This window comes from Pogoniulus pusillus, chromosome 27 (assembly GCF_015220805.1).
Source record: "Pogoniulus pusillus isolate bPogPus1 chromosome 27, bPogPus1.pri, whole genome shotgun sequence".
Classification (NCBI taxonomy): Eukaryota; Metazoa; Chordata; class Aves; order Piciformes; family Lybiidae; genus Pogoniulus; species Pogoniulus pusillus.
In genome coordinates this window covers 13,586,699-13,609,486 of record NC_087290.1, presented here as the reverse complement: position 1 = coordinate 13,609,486, position 22,788 = coordinate 13,586,699, and the positions used below count along the sequence as shown (strand labels likewise).

Below are 22,788 nucleotides of genomic sequence, written 5' to 3'. Positions count from 1 at the left end.
GGACACATTGTGCCCAAGGGGACATGCCCCTCACCACAGGGGTGTCCCACCACGGCCAACCCTTGTGCTGGCCATGGCAGAGGAGCGCAGAGCGGCTCCGGGCAGGGCAGGAGCACCCAGGGCTGCTGACACTGCCTCAACCCCACACCAGCTTTTCCTGAGCAAAGAAAGCTTTTTTTCAAACCCACAAACCGATTCCTTTGGGGTGTCCTTTGTAACTCTGAATTGAAACCAAAGAAGCAAAGAAAACAACGTAAGAAAGGAACAAATAAAGAAACAAATCAGAATCTCTACCCTGGCTGTGGCAGTTCTTACACCAATCTCCTGCAAGGTGCTCCAGGACCTGTGGCCTCTGCTTGTTGTAATTCAGGGTTTGCTTTGGGATTATTTAGGTTTTTATATCAATTTCTTTCCTTTTAAATCTGTTTTCAGGTCCCCAGGATAAGTGTGAGGAATATCAGAGAAGTGATGGAGAGCTGCAGCCACACAGAATACCGACAGAGCTTTTACCTGACCCTGCACTCTGAGGGTTTGCTCTTCCACGGGCCCCCCTACCTGATCCTCTTGCTGCTGCCACGGCTGCCGCTGCTACTGGTCCATAGGCTGCCGCCGGGAAACCTGGCCGTGGAGAAAAGGAGAAGGGTAAAGAAGGAGGCTGGGGGTACGGCGAGTCTCCGCGGGGCGGCTGCCGCGGGCACGGCGCTGCCGGGGGGCACCAGCCCAGCTCTGCCTGCCGCCGACAGGCTGCACACACGGCCGAGCCCTCGCCCGGCGCCCACCGCCGGTGGTCTGTGCCAGCACAAAGGTGACCCAAACGCCCTCGGCAGATGAGGGAGGTGGCAGCGTGTGCCGCCCGGGCGGGCGGGTCTGCAGCGCTCAGCTCTCGTCTGCCTCCTCTCCGCCGGCCGGGGCCAGGCTGCTTCACCAGGCACGGAGGGGATTCTCTTCTTCGCTTATTTGCAAGCGCTAATAACCTGCTGATCTACAGACAGAGCAGGAATGGCAAATATGAGGAGGTCCTCGTGTCGAGATGACAGATTAGCTGGGATCAAGCAGAAAACAGTCACTGGGATGTCAGTGAGAAGACAGAGAGAGAGAAAAAGCTCTTGAGAGCAAACCAGCCGCAGATCAAGGAGCTCTGATACTCCCTGCTACAGGGCACCGAGCCCCCTGAATGAACAAAATGCTGCTAGCCAGAGTGCAGATTTGGTTCTTTACTTAATTAACATGCAGAAGATCTGCCAGAGGCTCTCACTTTAACTCCATGGATTTGAGGAGGGCAATGGCAAGATCCAGGTGAGCAACAGGAACCCCAAACCCTTTTGCTGCAAACTCAATAAACCCCTTGGGAGGTTCCCGGTCTCTGGGAAGCTCTGACTGCTCCTGGCACTCAGCAAGACAACCCCAGGGGCAGTCATCACTATGAGACCTGCTCCTTGAGCAGGCTCCAGGGCTTTGATCACAGCTGCTTTGCAATGCTGAAGAACCACAGAACAACAACTGAGGCAAGAGCAGAAGAGAAGAGAGAGCGAGAGGAAGGCGGAGAGCCAGACCCAGAGCCATCAGCAGACTACAAACCCTCTACCTCTAGCGCTACCGCCTCAGCTACAGGGGAAAGGAGCAGAGAACAGCTAGGCTAGAGTGACTTGAAGCTACTTAAAACATCAATTAAAAAAAGACATACTTGCATTTAAATATGGTAATAGGGCTGTTGGGGGAAAAGAAAACAGCATTGGTAAATGTATGCACAGCTACCCCAGGCTGCAGAGCCCCTGCAGAGCACACGGCACAGCCTGCTCCTTAGTGCTGCTGGGAATCTGTTTGCTTTCAGGGTGTTGATCAACTGCTGCCATCTCTGTGGAGTGGGATGCAGGAGGAAGCACAGCCAGACTGGGGAGTATTCTACTGAAATACCCCAGCGCTCAAATCCCTCTTGCTGCTGATGGAGCCATCAACTGTGGTTCGGTTCCCTGACATACATCTAGGGATGGAGCTGAGATGTGCTGGAGTGAGAAGATACTTGTGTTAGAGCCAAATCAACCTCCCAACAGCAGAGGAAACATCTGCAAGCCAAGGGCCGAGGCTCTCAGGCTTTGCTTTCATGCAGAGCCATGCCCAGACCAAGTTCCAAGCCCTCCTGCTGTTGGCTAGGAGGGAGAAGATTTGGCACCATCCCCACAGCCTCTCCTCCTCCACTCCTAATCCATCACAGCACAAATCCTGAGATCGGTGCCCTCAGTGCTCCCATGGCACGTCCAGGACCAGCTGGTCACCAACGAACCTCTGGAGGATCCAGGGGCTCCTTAACCCATCCATTAGGGATCAGAGAAGCGGTGGATTTTCCACAGAGTAAAATGCCTCTGCCAAAACCAATCAAATACTTTTCAAATCACCAAGCATCCCTTGAAAACAGCAGAGAAAACAGGGCTGGGAAGTTTGTTTCTCTTGTTGAGCTGCCAGGGACGCTCAGAAGCTGCTTGAAATGCAGGACAAAAAGTTTTGCCATGCAGAAAGAAGAACGAAATAACAAGGGTGGAGAAGGCTCTCCACAGAAAGAGCCTGAACAAAGGCTCTGTTACTGCATTCCGAGGGACAGATGTGTGAAAAATTAATCCCTCCACCCCGCAAAGCAAGCCATTATCCCAGCACTGAGATAAAAGCTGCTGCCACACCATGGCACTCCAAACAGCTCAAGTGTGAGTGGCTGCTCGCGTTGTGCCCGGGGGCCGGGCGGCGAGGTCAGGGCTGCGGGCACAGGGACTGGCTACCATGACTGGCGAAAGCCTGCTTACCCAAACAGACTCACAGGCTGCCTCCACCACTGGAGGATTCCTAAATCAATCCAACGTGCTGAAAGGAATCAATCCCCACGCTGCAGTGACATTTGCCAGGCACTGCATCCATCAGTTTGCTCAGCTGAAAACAAAGGTCCCTGTCCTCAGGCCGCTGGGCATGCTAATGCCAGCCGGTGTCTCACAACGCACCCAACTCCTGCGGTGCTTGGTGCTGTCCCCGCGTTGCAGATGGGACAAATCCAGGCACAAAGAACCAAAATGACTTGAGAAAGACATCTGTAGACAGCCCAGGGGTCAGGTGGTCTCTCTCGCAGGCTCTGCTCTCAGGCTCCCACCACTGATCTCCAACTCCCCACGTTCCAACCTTGTACCAACACTGAAACCCTCTGGCCAGGCTGCTTTGTTCCCTCTCACTGTTCCTAAGCTTGTACACCAGTGAAAGCTTTCAAGAACAGCCCTGCAGTGACAGGACAATTAATACTGAACCTGCTTTGTGTGCTGCAAGAGACTCCAGCCTCCAGCACCCTTCTGCCTCTGCTGCCACAGCGTTTCACTGAAAGCATTCCCAGGCACTTCTGCTGGTTCCCAGAAGGAACTTGTTTGTTCACAGAGCCTCTTGCTGGTCCCCCAGAGCACAGTGCTGCTCCGGGGAAGCTGTGTGCCTGCACACCTTCACCTCCCCTGGCAGCAGGGCGAAAAGCAGCCACGGAGTCCCAGCAAAATCTTGCTGGATGCTGATCCCCAGGCAGCAGCAGAGGTGGATGTGATCCATCCTGCTCTGACCGATGGGGACCATGGCACAAGAGCACTGGGGACACCTCTGAGGGCTAGAGCATGGGGCAAGAAGCAGCACTGGCCAGCAAAGCCCAGTGTGTGACATGTCAGCACCACTGATTCCCTTTAGCAGAACACTGGCAGGCAGAGCAGTGCCTTGGGGGCCGCAGGACTGCTGGGTGTGGGGGGGGGGCACAGAGGGCTGTGGGGTAGCAGCAGCTCTCTGCAGCACCTTGACCTGAAGGGGAGCACTGGCTGCTGCCTGCTCTGGATCCCAGCACGGGCCAGGCAAGGAGTGCAGCTGGAGCCAGCCTGGAGCCCTCTGAAATCAACTACAAAGTCAAGGGGTGGAGAGAGAGATCCACTCACTCCTAGTGTCTGAGGAGCTCTGATCCCTGCTGAAATGCTCCTTGTCCCCTCTCATGCATCTGCTGTTTGTAAGTGCCTGGAGCAAGTGAGACACCGAAGCTGTTCCAAGGGACCAAAGAGCCCACTCCAGGCACTGCAATTAGAAGGGACTTTACTGGGAAGGTTTGCAGTGTGCTCCATGCTGGCCAGGAAAGCCCTGAGGATTCACAGCAATTTCATGCTCTCTTATTGCTCTGAAGGAGCTCAACCCAGTGTTTGGACTTCAATTTTTCACAGATACATTTCTCTGCTTCCTGCATCAATAGTTTCACTTTAACTAAGGCAGCAGCCTCCTGCCAGGGGAGATGGATACCTCTGGCTTCAAACCTCGAGGTCACAGACTCAGCCAGTGGCTGGCTGCAAGCAACTGCCTTCTGCAAGGCACAAAGAAGTTAGGGAGCAGGGTGGAGGATGGACGACTGGCACGGGCCGAGAGTTAGATTTGGGCAGGCAGTGCCCACGCTGCTGCCTCGCACTTGGCATCACTGAGCAGAGAACTTGGAGAGCCCAGGATTTAGTGGAGCTTCCAGGGGCTTTGTGAACAAATCTGGCAAGAGCTGCACTGCTGAGCAGGAAGAGAACTTTAGGGGAACTTGAGGGGCTGAAGGGCTCTCAGCAAAGGGCATGCTCCCTACACAGGTCTCTGTCCTGCTCTGGTGGGATCAGTCCCTTCTCAACCCACTGACTTCTCCTTTACCCCAGGCTGAAGTTGGCTACAGAGCAACCAGGAGTGAGTGAAAAGCACAAGAACCATTTCACAGCCCTCTCCTCCCCTGCATGCAGCCCTGTTTTCTCTCTGGGGAACCACAGAATCCCTCAGACTTGCTCTGCTCTGTCAGCACCTGGAGATCCCAAGCATCTTGTCATCCCCAAAGGGCACAGGACTCTGTCCTCTCCAAACAGCCAGGTAACAGGGATCGAACCAAAAAGAAACCACAAAGAGCATGGAATTAGTTCTAACATCCAGAAATGTCACACAAAATTGCCTCTGCTTCCAACAGCTGAAGCACTTGGGCCACACAGACTTCAGCAGCAAGCACAGGGATTTACAAGAGGAATAAACCCAGAATCTGAGATGCTCGAATCATCTCCTGACTCCGGCACTGGACTTCAGTAAAGCTCCAAAATTAGGAGACACAGGTGAGGGATGAAACAGAAGACACCATGAAACTGCACCAACAAGCCAAGACCTTCCTCTCTGCTTAGGACTTGAGCAGAAGAGCTGAACACCACACCTCAGCCTCACCAGGTCACCATGTCTCAGCCTCACCAGGTCACCATGTCTCAGCCTCACCAGGTCACCATGTCTCAGCCTCACCAGGTCACCATGTCTCAGCCTCACCAGGTCAGCACACATCAGTGTGGGGTGATCTGGAGGGCCCTGCACACAGAGGGGATGGAGGTCTGCAGCTACCTCCCCCCAGCTGCTTTGCCGCTCAGGCCGATGGTGCTCCCCAGCACACTGCTCTGCACAGCAGCCCCTGAGCAGCTTCACTTCAGCTCCCAGGAAAAAAACGTGCCAAGGCTGGAATACAAACTCCTCGTCAGGTTGAGTGTGAAAAAGGAGAGGGGGAAACTGATCTCCTCTTTTCAAACAGCGTTACCAGCAGCTTTGATCAGCGCAGCAAAGCTTGGCGAGGCTCACAGCTGTCATTTCAAATGGGTTCTCGCTTGCATTATTCTTTCCATTAGGCAGTGTTAGCCTCTTGTAGGATCTTTAGGCTGCATTTCAAAAGTATCAGAGACTCAGACCCATGAAGCAGAAGAGCCCACGAGCTTCTCTCTTTCTTCTTTTTGTGAAGGCAGGCAGGCGTGGGGCCAATTTACTGGACAAAAATGTAGTCTTTAATGGAGAGCACACAGAAGGGAAAGCTCCATCCCCAAACAATCCCTTTATGTTTAAAATCCTCATCTTTCAGGCCTCTGTGTCTCAGACTCCCCCTCCCTTTCTAGAAGGAAACAAGAAGAAGGAAGGGAAAAAAAAAAACCCTGCTGCTATTTCAAGCTTTAGAGTCACAACTAAATGCTCAATATTTAGAGAACTAACACCCAGAAAACCACATTTTACCTGGGGTTGATGAGAGATGGAGATCCCATCAGAGCATTCTCCACTTGTTATCATAGTTTAGTAGCAATTCACTCTTTGGGATCTGATTGCTCTAATGAGGGTCCCAAAGCCTGTAGATACTGAGGCAGCTACATGCCCTGCTTGAAATGTCACTTGAAACAAAGTGCTTTCCACCACTGATTTGGCTTTAATGAACGGGGATAGCTCCAACCACAGACTCAGAAAACTCTTCGGGTTGGAGAAGACATCTGAGGGCATTGAGCCCAACCCTCAACCCAACACCACCACACCACCAAACTCTGTCCCCAGGTGCCATGGCTACAGGTTTCTTGAACACCTCCAGGGATGGGGACTCCACCACCTCCCTGGGCAGTCTGTGCCAAACCCTGACCACTCTTGCAGCAAAGAAATTTTCCTCATCTCCAACCTAATCCTCCCCTGGCACAATTTTGGGCCAGTTCCTTTCCTTCTATAGCCAGAGACTTGGAAGACTTCCTGAAGGGAGTTTGGAGCCAGGTGGGGGCTACTCTGACCACGCTGACAGTACAACAGTAACCAGAAGGGACAGAGGAAGGTGCAGAGCAGCCCTCCACAGCCATGGAGAGTCTCTTTCCTAAGCTCTTCATCAATTCTACTGAGCACACTCAGAGCCCTTCTCTTGTGCCAGCCCCATTAAGTGTCTCCCTTTGTCTTTCCACGCTGAGTTCTATCAAGCTTATTAAAATCTATTTCACCAGGTCAGGAAATTAGGGAACTTCAGCTTGAGCCCACCATGCATGATGGGGAAGCTCATTAAGCAGAGGCAGAGGCTTCTGCTGCTTCAGGTGGAGGCTGAGTGGCAAAGCCCTGATGCAAGGCTCCCCAGCAGCCCCTCCACGCCTGTCTGCAGACGGATCCGAGACTGAACAAATATTTCTGCTCTGGAATTTCAACAGAACAATAAAGCCTCAAATATAGTTAATTTAAAACTTGGCACTTCCACTTTATGGACAGTAAAGGACTCATTTTTCAGCTGTTTACCACTCTCAGGCCACGGGTTTTCAAATGAGAATGATGCACTTTTGCCCAGTAATTACTTTCTGCATCAGTGAGACAAAGCCTTGTTCATCTCCAAATTACCATCCTGCGCCGTTCCAAGTGCAGTAACCCTCCTGCAGCTACCTCACCCTGCAGAGAGCTGGGAAACTTCTCCAGGGCAAATCCTCACAAAAATATTTGTTTGAACCCCTCCAAACCAAAAAGCAAAAGCTGGTAGCTGACAGAGCCTATTTACTCTGCTTAAAACCAGTCTCTGCTGCAAGGCACCTGCTGTGCTTCACAGATGACAGAATGGGCTGGATAGGAAGGGACCTCGCAGATCATCCAGCTCCAACCCCCTGCCATGGGCAGGGACACCTCCACCAGTCCAGATTGCTCAAGGCTTCATCCAACCTGGCCTTAAGCACTCTCAGGCAGGGGGCATCCACAGCCTCCCTGGGCAACCTGTGCCAGGGTCTCCCACCATCACTGCCAAGAATTTCTTCCTAATCTCCAGTTTCATTCTCCCCTCCCAAATGGAAGCTGCCTCCCACTAGGTAATCACAGAATGGTTTCTGTTGGAAAAGCCCTTGGAGAACGAGTTCAACCATTCCCTAATTCAACCAAGGCTGGTGATAAACCATGGCCTTCACTTCAGTATCACAACTCCCAAACACCTCCAGGGATGGACATTCAAGCACCTCCCCGAGGAGCCTGTTCCAGTGTTTTAGAACCCTTCCAGTGAAGAAGTTTCTTCTCACCTCCAATCTAAATTTCCCCTGGTGCAACCTAAGGCCATTTCCTCTTATCCTATCACTTGGCACTAAGGAGAAGAGACCAACCCCTCCCTTCAGGCTGCTGTAGAGAGCCAGAAAGTCCAACATTCCAACTCAGTATGTAATTTGAATTCTCCCTGATTTGGTAACTGGTGAAACAGAGAGAATGATGAGCTTCAAGTGAAGGCAGCTGATGGGGATGAATCTCACCCAAATCACCTTCTATGAGCCAGTGACTCAGTTTAATACTCAGCTGCTCACCAAAAGCATTTCTCACGTTCAAGCCCAAAGCCAAACATTTACCATTGATTTCTAGTAAACAAAGTCAATATAAAGGAAGTGATGACTGCAGGGGGAGGAATACCTGGGAAGTGGCACTTAAGCTGCCAGGAGGCTCAGGTTCTGGATTTCAGTCCCCTGCTGCTGAATGCACAAGGGCAGGTTGGAGTGAACCACACTATGGCGATGACTTCAAGTTCAGCAAAGTGGCACTGATCTGCTTCAAGCCTCGTTTCAGGTGCTTGGATGGTAGAAAAATGAGCTACCTGCTCAAACTGCTTGCTTCAATTTTTATGCATGATCTAAACTAGCTGGGTAAGTGTTATTAAAGACAGCTTCTTGATGATGAACAAAGAACTCATGTCTGGAGGCTCAAGCTGCAAAAAATCAACACAGACGTAAAAGAGAAGACAATTAATCAGAGGAGAAGGTTATCAGAGGGCAGGGAATTCTCCACAGCCTCTCTGAATCACAGCTGGAGTGAAAGCCTCTCTGCCAGAGATGCTGCAGCCTTCCCAGTGCCACAGCTGTCGCTGGCTGGGGAACTTCCCAGTGCCACTGGGTGCTGCACAATCCACATTGTCAGTGGCAGAGGACAGGGTTGTGATGCTGAGCCCAAAAACCTTCAGGGCATTGCTGCAGCCACTACTACATCTTACCTCTTGTGGCAAGGGAGGGCTTGGAAACACTAAATGTGACTGAAAAACATTCCCAGGTTAATGTTTCTGTGCCTTAAGGAGACTGAACTCTTTGCAGCTCTCAGCTCCACAGTCTGAACACTTTGCAGTCAAGAATGGTATTTACAGAGGCACCAGTCCTGCTCCAGCTAACTTGGGCACAGAGGACTCCTTACAGCAAAACCAGCACTACCAGGCCACCTTCTTCCTTCCATAAAGTTATCCAAGTTTGCCTCCATCCACGTGTTTGTGTCCTGCCTCTTTAACTCCTGTTGATAATCATCCTCATGACCTCTCCCAGCTGCAGCAGTGGAGGCCTGTTCACAGCAGAAAGCAGCACTCAGGAGCTCTGCTGCTGCAGCAGCACCATGAAGTGCAGAGCTCCTCAGACAGTGCCTTTGGGGTTTTCCTCTTCTGTCTCCTCCTTGTCCCTTTACTATCATTCACTTCCAGCACAATGACCCTGAAGTGTTCAAGCCTCTCTCAAAGTCCACGCACGGATCAGTAAGCAGCCCAGAAGAGGACAATCAGCACTGAAGTTCAAGATGTTCTTACTGCTCAAGCAGTTATTGAAGGGATCAGTAGAGGAAAACAGACTGAAGGATTTGGACAGTTTCCATCCTTTGCCAGGCATCTGGGGACAGCCTCACCTGCCCAGGGGTGATGGGGCTGGAGAAGGACAGGCAGCATTTCACTTGGCCACACTCTGCTGCCCTTGAAACTAGGAGCTGTGCCACTGACTCAGATCAGTAACTTATCTCTTGAGAACCTCACCTGCAATTTAATATCCAGGAGAATATCTTAAGGGGTAGAAGAAACAGAAGGTGAAAAAGGAATTTTATGCAATTCTCTGCAATGTTAAAATATGCAACTGAGAAAAAAAAAATACAATCCAGAGGCAAAGGAGTTGCAGCTCTACTCACACTCAGGGAACAGTTTCTAGGGACCATTTTTTCCTCTGTGACCAAACAAAAGCTGCTGTCACCGAAGCAGAACTTGAGAGAGGACCAAATGGCTTTGCTGTATTAGAATCAGAGAATGGTAGGTGTTGGAAGAGGCCTCTGAAGGTCAATTGTCCAACCCCACTGTTCATCCAGATGAGGTTGCCCAGGATCACAATGTCCAGGTGGGTTTTGAAAGTCTCCAGAGAAGGAGACTCCACAACCTCCCTGGGCAGCCTGCTCCAGGGCTCTGTTTTAGCCTCAAAGCAAAGAAGTTTCTCCTTAAGTTCAAGTGAAACCTCCTGTGCTGTAGTCTGTCCCTGTTGCCCTTTGGCCTATCATTGGCCAGTACTGAGAAGAGCCCAGCCTCAGGACTTCCACTCTTTAGCTATTGAGCAGCACTGAGAAGGTCTCCTCTCAGCCTTCTCTTCTCCAGGCTAAAGATCCCCAGCTTGCTCAGCCTCTTGATAGCAAACATTAATTTCTCAGGTTGCTGCCCACAGCTCCAGCTGCTTCTCACTCCAGTGGTGCACCTGCAATGTGAATGGTCCTCCACCAGCAAAACAACCCCCAAATGGCAAATCTACAACAGGTTCACACTGTAGTCCTCATTTTCTGTGATGGGAGCTGAAATGGAGAGGTTGGAGTGGTAAGGTGAGGTGGTTGTAGCAGCTCTGCATGCTCTGTGCAAAGCATTTTGTGCCATGCAGATGCAGCGATGTGCTTTAGGTGACAAAAGACATGCAGCAAAGGGCTGATCAGAGCAGGTTTCAAGCAGTTAAGAAAGGGTTAGACAAAAAAAGTGAGAAACATTTCCAGCTTCATCCCACATCTCTCACTGTCACGAGGCTTCACTGAGCAGAACATTTAAAACCCAGTTTGTATTTCCTCCTGTTCTGCAGCTGCCAGCGACTTCTCCTTCCTGCTTCAGGCTGATCATTAAAGCACCAGCAGCAGACTTCTCTCCACTGCTTAGACTTGTGCAGCAGTGCTCCAAGAGTGTTTGACAGAGCTGGCTCTTATTTAATACTGACTTCATTCTGGTAAAGAAGCCAACTGCAGGCAGCACCTCCCCTCTAAGATGGCTCTGCACCACCAGAGCAGACAGCAGGGTGCTCATGCCCGTGGGCTGGGGGTCGCTGAAGCACCACATCCATCACAGCGGGAGCCAGATCTTGGCTGGTACCAGCTGGCAGATTTCCAGCCCAGTCCTCTGCAGGCAGTTGGTTTAGGCTCCTTCTCAAGAGCAGAACCAAGCCCCAGACTCTGCCAGGTCACACTCAGCACAGAGAAGCTGCACCTCCCGGGTGCGGTCCCTGCTCTGTGCCACCAGCCCCGGGCACAGGTGAGACGCTCAGCACACCGAGGCCACCAGTGACCTTTTCCTGCCATTCTGCTGCACCACCCTGAGGAGGTTGCAAACCCAGAGTGAGACCTGCAGCAGCAACACAACCTGCAGCTTCCCTCGCACAGCTGAGGGTGCTAAGGAGCAGATACAGGGCCTGCCTCACCTCATCTCACCTCCTTCTCTCAGACACCAAAAACAAGCCCTAAGCACATCGTTATTCTGATAATTACCCTTGTCGTGGCACCAGCTCCTTTTCCTGACCCAGAAAATAACCTCCCAGGCAAGCAGCACAAGTAACTTGTACACAAGAACACCTCCCTGCCCAGCACCGATGGAGGAGTGAGCAAGTTGTGGCCAGCATCAGGAAAGAAACGAAATCAAGCTCTCTAGATTAACAGGAACTGGTTGTAAATGCTCTCATGCCAACGAAAAGCATCACTGAGGGCTTTGAACTGGTCTTGCTTTGCATTTCCCCAGCACCTGGCTCTGCAGGAGTGTGACCCAAGGCTGGGCTGCATCATGAGTAAGCAAAGTGCATCTCCCTGAGCTCTGGAAAAGTTTGTCAAAGCATTTGTCTTCCCCACCTCTCCCCACACACACAGCCTTTAATAAGCTTTGACAAACACACAAGCAAACAAACCCTTAATTAAAATGAAAACATTAAGATTCCTGAGCTGAAGGCTTCTAAGTAACTCTGACAATCCCCAAACTCCCAAGTTATGGTGGGAGAGAGCTGGGCTGAGACAGAGGCAGTGCTGGCAACGTCCTCAGCCTGCAGGCACAGTCAGAAAGCCTCATCCCACCACCGCCAGCTGCATCACCACAACAAGAGGGATCCGATTTCCCTTCCCATCTCCAAACAGCAGAGACAGATTCCTGGAGAGCTTGCAGAAGGCTTCTACAACACTCCTCAGTTGGATGCTTAGAGCCACCACTGTGGCTGGCATGGACTGCACTGCCCAGAATGGTGGAGGCTCAGCCTGCTGGGAATGCTGCCTGGATTCCCTCCTCTCCCCAGGTACAGAGCACTGCTGTCTCTTTGGGGGGTGAATTCTTGCTGTGAGCACACCTGGCACAAAACCATTCACCTACAAATCCTTCAAACACCAAGTCAGAGAGTCACAGAGTCAATTAGTTTGGAAAAGCCCTTTAAGACCACGGAACCCAACTGTTGAGCCAGCACTGCCACATCTAGCACTAAAACCACGTCTTTAAGTGCCACTCCTACAGTTTAAATGCCTCCAGGCATGGTGACTCCATCACTTCCCTGGGCAGCCTGTTCCAGCAGAGGGCCTGACAACTCTCTCAGGGAGGAAATTTCTCCTAACCATAGAATCACAGAACTATTTTAGTTGGAAAACACCTCCAGGATCATCCAGTCCAACCACTTAACACCGCCACAGCCACTAAACCCTGTCCCCAGGTGCCATGGTCACACCCTTCTTGAGCACCTGCAGGGATGGGGACTCCATCACCTCCTTGGGCAGCCTGTGCAAATAATCCCTGGCAGGAAGGAAACGTCCAACTTAAACCTCCCCAGGCACAACCTGGAGATACTTTCTCTTATCCTGTCTCTGGTTGCTTGGGAAAAAGAGACTGATGCCACACTCTGAGTGAGGGTTGTGTAATCCTTTATTAAGTTGTCATTGGTACTGGTTATTTGGTGCTTCCAAACCAAAAAAAGTAAGATTAGAACTAGCAAGCTAAGAGAGCAGCAACACAGCAGATCCTTTGTAAACAATTTATTATTTTCTACCTCAGGTACTTACAGGGGAGGAGAAAAAAAAAAGTCATTAGAAAGAAAGAAAGAAAAAAAAAAAGAAGAAAAAAAAAGAGGAGAGAAATAATTAAAAAAGAAAAATAATTAAAGAGAAAAATAATTAAAAATAATTTTAAAAATAAAATAATAAAAAATAAAAAGAAAAATAATAGAGAAAGTAATTTTTAAAAGAAAAATAATTTAAAAAGGAAAAAAAACAGAAAAATAATAAAGTAATTTAAAAAAGAAAAAATATTAACAGAAAAATAATAAAAGAAAAAACAGTAAAAGAAGAAAAATTAATTAAAAGAAAAAAAGGAGAAAAATAATTTAAAATAATGGGAAAATACTAAAAGAAAAAAAGAATAGTAAAGAAAAATTAAAGAAAAAGGAGAAAAATAATAGATAAATAATAAAAGAAAACTAATAACAGAAAAAAAATAGTAAAAGAAGAAAAATGAAATAAATTAAAAGAAAAAGGAGAAAAATAATAGAAAAATAATAAAAGTAAAAGAAAAAGGAAATAAAAGGGAGGAAAATAATAAAAGAAAAATAACAGAAAACTAGTAACAGAAAAATAACAGAAAACTAGTAACAGAAAAATAACAGAAAAAGTAAAAGAAGAAAAAATAAATTAAAAATTAAAAAAGAAAAACAATTCTAAAATAATAGAAAAATAATAAAAGAAAACTAATAGAAGAAAAATATTTTTTAAAAATAGAAGAAAAATCATTAAAAAAAAGGAAAAATTTCAAAAGGAAATATAATAAAAAGAAAAAAGAGAAAAATAATAGAAAATAAAAGAAAATAATACTGTAAATCATTAACAAAATAACAATAAAAATAATTAAAAAGAAAATAACAGAAAAATAATAAAAGATAAAAAGAAAAATAATTTTAATAAGAAATATAATAAAAAGGAAAAAAAAGAAAAAAGAGAAAAAGAATGAAAAAAGAAAAAAATTGTAAAATGTTAAAAAAAGGAAAAATAATAAAAAGGAAAGTAATAAAAAGGAAAATAATAAAAGATAAAAAGAAAATAATCAAAGAAAAATAATAAAAAGGAAAAATAATAAAAGATAGAAAGAAAATAATCAAAGAAAAATAATAAAAAGGAAAAAAAATAAAAGATAAAAAGAAAATAAAGAAAAATAATAAAGAAATAAAAGAGAAAAAAAGGAGAAAACTATTTAAAAGAAAAGAAGGAAAACACTTTAAAACATTAAAACGTAACTTAAAAAGAAAAACAATTAAAAAGAAAGAGGCTTTTAAAAAGACAAATATGAAGAGAGCAGCCAAGCAGAGATGGACTATTTACAAACCCTGAGGACGTTCACAACAGCTGGGGTGTGGCGGTCGTGCACACTGAGACAAAGTTCACAAAAGCAAAGCAATTCACAGCGAAAACAAAAACCAACCACCAACCAAACCAAACCACACCACCCCCAAAACAAAGCCCCCAGAAAGCCATACAGATTAAAACCGAAAATGGAAACCAAAGCAGCTGTTGCCGGCAGCAAAAGTGGCAGCAGCCAAGCCAAGGCAGGGAGCAGCACTTCCATCCAGCACCTTTAGGGCGACGAGCGGAGCCGCGGGCAGCACTGCCAGCAAGTGGAGCAAGAACCATCCAAAGGCATCGTGGCAGTTCTCCTGGCAGCATGCACTGCGCTTCTCACAAACTTACCAAGCGGGACCAACCCTCCAACAACAGCCCCAGAATCTCCGCGCCGAGCCTGGGCGCTGCCCAGACCAGCGTCTGAGCTCCTTACCAACAGTGCCCGCGGGCAAAGGCGTTAGCGCAGAGGCTTGCGGCTCTAGCGCAGAGGTCTGCAGCTCTTCTGCTGCTTGGGTGCAGGTTAGCAGGTGTGGTGCAGCTGAAGCTAGCGGGGCAAAGCTCAGCCCTCGTGCCAAAATCGGAGTTATTGGCCCAAGATTTGCAAGCAAAGTCTGGCAGTAGATGCGGCTGCGCGGAGGATGCGAGAGTGCGGCGGCTGCCAGGCGAGCGGGGGTTAGTGGTGGGAGCTGGGACAGGAGCTGCAGGGACTGTCTGAGCCTTTTCTTTGGTGGCTTCCAGCCATGGTCCTTGCCATCATTCTGGCAGCTCCAGAAAGAGCCACGAACAGAACAGGAGGAAACACGTGTGGGGAACACGAGCAACTGCGTGGGTCTGCTACGCCCACAGCTACAGGGACACGTTTGTGGACGTGCAATTAACCCCTGCGCTGCTAACGAGCCTGGTACCAGGAGCTGCTGGTCTCACTCCACCCGAGTTCTGAGTTGTGCTACTCAGTGTCTCTACAGCCAAAAGCTGCCTGCAAGACCCCAACCATCATTTTTTTGGCTCCCTTTGTAAGAAGTTTGTGAGAAGCCATCATGCTTTGCTGACACCCTTACCCCAGCCCTCGCCCAGCAACGCTCCAAGTGGGCATCAAAAATTCATAACAAAGCAGAGGGGAACAACAACAACAACAACAAAAAAATTAAATTAAAAGAAAAAAAAAATATTTGAAAGCAAACTCAAAGCAGTGAGGATATGGAGCCTTTAAAAAATAATAGTAATAATAAAAAATCAAATCAAAAGTCCAGTCAATCAAACCAGGCAGCGAGAGCAGCAAGTTCTCAGTGGACATTGATATTAACCATGGACCACCCAGGCTTTGTCTCTCTCTCTCTCTCAGTCTCTCTCTCTCTCTCTCTCTCATTAGCACTGTGGTAAACCCAGATTAATTTGTTATGCATCTTTAAGAACTAGTTGATAAAAATTATGTCTTGTGAAATCGGCAAATAGTCTGCAAAGTGAAATAAGAACAGAAATTAATAGATTAAACTGAAAAGATAAGTGCCAGAAATTAAAAATAATAATAATTAAAGAAAAAAAAAAAAAGAGACAGAGAAGGGAATGATTGAAATGGGAAGAAAAAAAAAAAACACCAAAACAACCAAAAAGAAAACCCCAAAGAAAGCCCAAAAGCTCTGGACTGAGTTAGACAAAATTAACCTGATGGGAGAAGATAGAGCAGTGCCTAAGGGGATTGCAGTTGGCCCATGGGAGAAGCCCATCCAGGCGACCCTGTCAGCAGCACAGGTTTGGGAATGGAAATGGCAACAGGTAGATGGTGACATCTTTACCCTCGATTCACCTGGCCACCAGGAAATGCCACTGGGACAGGCCAGCTCCAGTGGGGAGTCAAACAACTTCACGTTACAGAAGCAAGCAGGCAGCGTAACCTGGGGAGGAACCGGGGCGATGCCCGCGGGCAGGTTGGTGACCTAGCAGGTTGGGGACTGTCCACACCTGCAGCCATACCTGCCAGGGACCACCTGGTTGCTTTCCCACAGCACGGGCACCCGGGAGGAGAAGAGGACTCACTACAGTTGGACTGAGGTAAGAGCACTGCCAGGTCTGCTCTGTACCCACACCTGCAGATGCAATGTCTCAGTTGTGCACCACAGCTGCTGGGGCACCGCAGAGCCAGAGCACAGCCAATGCCCTCAGGCAGGCTGCCTGGGATGCTCCTGCAGGAAGCTCTTTTCCTTTTGGAACCACCACACTTCTCAAAGAAGCAGATCCCAGATTTCTCTCCATGGGCCTGACCCTTGCTCCTGTCTCATACTCCAAACTTGTACCCTGGGCCCCACAGGCACTTCTGCAAGCACCAAAACACACCAAGGGAATGGTTGGAGGATGCCACCCTATGAGTGGCACTTACCTCCACTGCTGTTGCCACAGCACAGCCTCATCCTCAAACGCTCCCTTGTTCCCTGAGCTGTGCTCCTACAGTACAGGGCTCTCAGTCCCCAGACTCCAGTGAGTTGGTTACCCTGTTCTGCTGATGGGCATCAAGGCCCTCACACCATGCCTCATCCACACCACTCTGATGGGTTTTGTTCCCAGAGACCCAAGTCCCACGTCACCTGAGAAAATCCACCTGAGAGTCAGGAACTGCTCTGCCTGGTGTTGAGGAACACATGACCCAAGTGGAAGGGAGGAGAATGGCCTGGGCACAGCTTTAGGGCAGGGAAATCCAAACCCTCAGCATCATCCTTATCCTGCTCCCAAGGGCACAGCAGTGCCTGCAGGCAGAGGCCCCAGTTCTTGAGTGCTGCCAGCCCACTGTGATTTCCTTCTGCACACTCAGTCTCTGCAGGACACTAAAAAGAGCTCACAAGGAACTGGAAGGTCTGATTTGAGAAACCAGGTCCTTAATAAAAATACAGCTAAGGAGGGCTAGAGTCAAACGGCCTCTGCTGCCAGCCAGCACACACCTCCACCTAGATGTGTTTGTAAAGTCCTCTCAGCTCTGCTGATATTCACCAGTTAACTTCTCCACGGTGTCTCTCATTTAACTGTCTTCAGACCACTCAGCTGGGAAGCCACAATCCTACTCAGCACTCAGGAGAGAAGTGTGAGACAAACAGCAAAGCCTTCTGAAGCCTCCTCCTTGTATTCAGCTAACAGCTGCAATCCCAACAGCCTGAACTTCTGCCTGCCCACTGCCTCTGGAGATGCCACACACGGTGGCAGCTGCCTTGTCTTCACCAGCAGCTGTGTCACTGCTGCCATCAACCCTACCTGCCTGATATGCCATCCTGGTAGCTCTGCTCTTAGCCCTGACAAGACCCTGGTTGGGTCAGACCTGGCTTGGTCTGGGAGGCTGCAGCACAGGTGGGAAAGAGGCAGATGAGCTCTAAGCAGAGCTGTGGCTTTAGTGAACTGAACAGGGCACAAAGCCCCCAAGCAGCAACAATTCCCTCATGCTCTTTGTCCTGCACTGCACCGAGGCCACTGACCCAGGGACACTGCGCAGATGAGGCCCTTGGTAACACTGCTCAGACAACCTCTCACAGGGGCTGGCCTAGAGGACCTTTAAAGGTCCCTTCCAGCCCAGTGCTTTCCATGATTCTATGGCCCAGTGCCAGCCACAAGGCTGGATCTTCACCTCCTGTGCTGCAGCAGAGCTGAGCACCCTTCCACATCCTCACTCATCCTAAAGGACCTTCCCACGAAGGTGCTTAACGCAGCCAACCCAACTTAGTGCCACCACTGCAGTGTTGGCAGCCACACCACAGAAAAGGGGGAAATCCAAACCAAACCAGCAACACACAGCTGGACACTCTTCCTATGAAGGCTACCAGAGATACCAATACAGAGTACAGGAAGATTGGGACCTTCCACTGGTGACGAAGAGAGACTTACCGCAGGCCAGTGTGGGAAGGTGTGTGTGGGGGTCTGTGTGTCTACCCCTAGAAGATCTACGAAAGGAAAAACCCACAGGCAAGGTAAAAAGCTCTTCAGCTGCTGCTTTTTGTTTGGATGTCAGAAGTTTGGTTGCAAATAACCAGTACCAATTCACACACTACTGAAAGGTATTTGAGGCATGGATCTGGAAAAATCTTCTTTAGAAGAGTTAAAAAAACAAGGGAGAGAATTTGTTGTGTGAGATGCTCCCTGCAGTCTTGCCTGTCTTGGCTTGCAGCTATGGATTTAAAAATAACAAAACAAAAAGGGGAGGGGAAAAAAAAGGAGGAAAGAGGAAGGGAAAAGTCAATCTGGCAATGACAGGAACATACCTGGGAACTGATAGCTGTAACTTGGGGCGAACCCTGGGTATCCTCGGCCGTACGTCGCCACGAAGTTCGGGTAACCTTGGTCACAGAAGTGGGAGAGGAGGAAAAAAGAGAGAAAGAGGAGAAAAAAAAAAGAGAAGTTTGAGGATTAATAAAGGCTCTCTTGGTTTGGTTGGTTTTTAAACACAATGCAAAACTGACAAAAATGCTGCACAAAAAAAGGTGTGGACAGGCTGGGAAGTGTCTGGAGAAGGGCAGAATGATCAGAGATGCCCTGCCAGGAGAAGCTGAGAGAGCTGGAGGTATCCAGCCTGGAGAACCTGGAGAAGAGAAGGCTGAGGGAGACTTTATTGCCATGGACCAGTACACCAAGGTTGGCTGCCAGGAGCATGAAGACTCCCTTTGTACAAGAAGTCCCATGGAAGAGACAGGAGGTGATGGGGAGATTTCTGTTGAACTGCAGGAGAAAATGTTTCCCCCTGAGCATAGCCAGAGATTGGAATCATCTCCCAAGGACAGCAGTGGAGTCCCCTGCGCTGGGCAGTCTGAAGGCTCAGCCTGACAGGGTTCTGGGACAGCTGTTTTTGACCACACCAGCACCTAGACAGGCTGGAGCAGAAGATCCCTGGGTCCCTTCCTGCCTGGTACTCTGACTCTGTGAGACAGAGGATGGGCAAGACTTGATTTTACAGAAGGTGTTAAACCCCCTCAAGATTTATTCTACCCATGCAAAACTGCTTGCTGCAAGGTTCCCTTCTGAAGTGGAACAGGAGCAGCCAGAGCTGGCCGGGCGCTGGCCCTGTCACTCCCCTAATTAACATGCACTTTGCTGCCTGCAGCCCAAGGACTGTGCACACTTGTTAGCTGCAAGAGTAAATGCCAAATGCTAAGGCTGAACACATAACACAGGTTTGCTGTGACATTTGGAGAGCTTACAATGAATGTACTTTGCTTCCCAGCTATTGACAGTGGGAGATTAAGGCAGTAGTAATTCTTTATCCCGGGAGTGTGAAGGACAACAGTTAACACATCAAAGAGTTGGAGGCAGCAACAGCAAGCTGGCAGCCAGTCACAGAGCTCTGCATTGCTCCAGAAAGTCAACCCTGGAGCTGCTTCCTAAAGCAGTTTCTTCGATCCATGTGGAAACACCCAACCCCTGGCAGCTCCTGGCTGGGAGCAGAGATGCTCTGCAGGGCCACGGATGTCCATGGACTTGCATCCAAACTCTTGTCCAAAGCAAGCTGTGACTGAGGGCAGGAGCAGGGCTGTCTTGGGGCTGTTGCCTGCAGCGGTGCTCCGTGCTCAGCAGCGCTTAGTGCTCAGCAGTGCTCAGTGCTCACTGCTGTGACTGAGGGCAGGAGCAGGGCTGTCTTGGGGCTGTTGCCTGCAGCGGTGCTCCGTGCTCAGCAGCGCTTAGTGCTCAGCAGTGCTCAATGCTCACTGCTCAGCAGTGCTTGCTGCTTAGCAGTGCTTACTGCTCAGCAGCACTCAGTGCTCACTCAGCAGTGCTCGCTGCCCAGCAGCACTCAGTGCTCACTGCTCAGCAGTGCTCGGTGCTCAGCAGTGCTCAGTGCTCACTCAGCAGTGCTCGGTGCTCAGCAGCACTCAGTGTTCACTGCTCAGCAGTGCTCGGTGCTCGCTCAGCAGTGCACACTCAGCAGTGCTTGCTGCTCAGCAGAGCTCAGGGCTCGCTCAGAGTGCTCAGTGCTCAGCAGAGCTCAGTGCTCACTCAGCAGTACTTGGTGCTCAGCACTGCTGGGTGCTCACTCAGCAGCGCCGGGTGCTCAGCACTGCTGGGTGCTCGGCAGTGCTTGGTGCTCGGCAGCGCTCAGTGCTCAGCACTCTCCAGGTCAGGCAGATGAAATCATAAATTTATAATACAACATTACTTCAATTTTCCTCTTCATTTGCTGCTGCAGTGCCCAGCTCTGCTCTAATGAGTCGAGCCCGATCCACACAGGGGAAATTGCCTGGCCGAATATCAATGGCACATTAACACCGTGCCCATGCGGATGCTTCATCAAGCCAAATTATGGCCACGCTGACCTGCCCACCACTTCCATTAGATGCCATTCTTATCCTGCACTGGGCACCACACAGTTTATTTGCTTCAGTAGTCCTGGGGAATGGTCAGTCTCTCACTGTCCTTTGTTGCTAAAGCGAAGACCCAAGTTCTGCCTGGATTACCTGCTCCGAAGCCAGACCCTCCTGCCCGTGGAAGCAGAACTCAAACCAACTACCAGAACTGCTTTCACACCACCACCTCTGACACCTCAGACAGCAGCTCTGATGTACCCACCCTGCAGAGGGTGGCTGAACTTCCAGCCCGCATGCTGCAGCCTCGCAGTGCCCCATCTCACAGCAGGGCACATCCTGTCTGACACTGGATGGCCTCCAGGCAGTGCTGGCACATGAAGTGGGCCAACTGCTCCACCTTCCATTCTCTTGCACAGGGCATTTGTGGCCGGGAGACCAAACAGCTTGCCACAGCCTGCACAAAAGGTCACTGGAAAGGCATGAGACCCAAGCTTGACTCCCCTCTATCCCACCAACACCCCCCAAGGGAGAAGCAGCTTCTCTGCTCCAGGCACGTCAGTGCCCACAAGCCCTGAAGCAGGCTATAGAAAAGTCTTTTCCCTCTTTAAGCAGGCGAGCTGAGATGGACAAAGCTCAGGGCTCAGGCACACTGAGCACACTGGGACCTGGCAACTTCTGATTTCAAAATGAACTCAAATGCTCCAGTAAAGGCAAGCAAATCATTGCCCCATGATGCTGCTCAGAGCAAGGGATGCCAGGACAACCTTGATCCTCCTGCCACATACAGCCCCATGCTGCCACCAAAGTGCTCAAGGTCCTTCTCAAAGCAAAAGTGCTGTGACCTTGACACAAGCACCTGTGACATGAGGCAATGCAAACCAACACCCATCTTCTACAGACAGGGGCGTCACACAGCAAGAAGAAACTCATCTGCTGGAGAAGTTCCCTCCCTGGTCCAACAAAGCTGTCCCAGCTCCTGCCTCAGGGCCGTGCAGGGCTGAGCTGCAGCTGCTCCTCAGTGCTGCGGGCAGGCTGGGGCAGCCTCCAGGGGTGCCTGTGCTAAGGACTCTCCCTTCCCTGCTCTGCCTCGCAGGCAGCTGCTGCTCCATCAGAGCCTGATGGAAAAAGGGATGACTTTCTTTGAAGGGCACAGGCTTCTGTTATGCATGAGTTCAGCCCACCTAGCCTGAATGTGTGCAGGAGAGCAGAGCAGTGACACAAGCAGAGACCTCCTGAAATCTAGTGTTCCCATCAGGCACCCTATCAGCAGGCTGGGGGGAGAGCATCACAGGGGCTCCTGTCTCTGGAGGGGTTTGCAAGTGAGAAAGGGCCCAGCTTCCACATTAAACACCAGCAAGTCAAAGAAGACCATGGACAGAAGATGAAAGTGCTGCAGGGCCCCAGCTCGGAGCGGGCAGTGCAGAGCTGGGTGTCACCACTGGGACCACCCTAACAGCAGCTGTGATGTCCCAGACACACAGAGCTGCTTCAGCTGTCCTATCTGAAGATGAGGAGACAGAGATCATCTCCTTCCTGTTCGTGTTGTTCCTTGGTTGCTTTGTTCTGTTCTTTCCCAAGCTTTCAGGCACAGACTTGAACAGGAGGCACAAAGCAGTGACACCCACATGCCCCCGGGGTGAAGTCTGCACACCAAGACCAGGAGGCAGAAATGAAGCCCCTGGGTGCACAGCAAGCTTCTTGGCTGGCCAGTGCCTCCTCCCGGGCTGCAGCAGTGTGCTGCTGGGGTGGGGGAACAGCCTGCCTCTCTGAGAGCATCCTCAGGGCTGGGCAGCAGCTCCTCCTGCCCTGGGCTGCCAGGGAGCAAGAACTCACTGGAACTGGACCCACTCCAGCCTGCTCCTTGTGCAGAGCAGCTAATTAATGTCCCTGATGTCCCCTGACACCCTACGTGTCCCATCAGCAGAGGCAGCCCAGAGCAGTCCTGCAGAAAGGCTCCGAGGCCAAACCTGCTTTCAGGAGAACACTTTAATTTGGTTCCAATCAACCAAATCAGCACAGCAGCGGCTGCCTGCTCACCTCCAGACCCGGCTGCTGCGGGCTCCTGGGGGAGGCTGTGATTAATGAGAAACAACAACTGCCCTGATGGCTTTGGAGGGGGCTGCTCCACGCCTGCCCTGGGGGTGTCTCCTGCCTGCCTGCCTCTGATTGCCTCCTCTGCCCATGAATGGCACCTGGAGAAGGTGACCTTGAAGAAGGGCTTCTGCAAGCAGGTCTAAGAACGTGCCCAGGTGGCCAAGAAGGCCAACAGCAGCCTGGCCCAGATCAGCAGTGGTGTGGCCAGCAGAGGCAGGGAAATGATTCTGCCCCTGTACTGGGCACT

General features: G+C 50.0%; 1 protein-coding gene across 20 annotated transcripts in view; it reads right to left on the bottom strand.

Moving 5' to 3' along the window:
- Window positions 1–22,788, bottom strand: part of MSI2 (musashi RNA binding protein 2) — a 254,837-nt gene that overhangs the window by 24,573 nt on the left and 207,476 nt on the right. For 8 of the 20 annotated variants that reach the window (XM_064166390.1, XM_064166383.1, XM_064166379.1 and 5 more), the window contains 3 exons: window positions 18,414–18,488; window positions 1,685–1,708; window positions 511–618 (listed from right to left, as the gene is read on the bottom strand). In XM_064166390.1, coding sequence (XP_064022460.1) covers window positions 511–618; window positions 1,685–1,708; window positions 18,414–18,488 — 207 coding nt within the window. Of the gene's footprint in view, window positions 1–510; window positions 619–1,684; window positions 1,709–14,443; window positions 15,632–18,413; window positions 18,489–22,788 lie in introns of those variants that run through there. The other 12 variants (XM_064166395.1, XM_064166385.1, XM_064166386.1 and 9 more) reach the window with 5 other exon arrangements.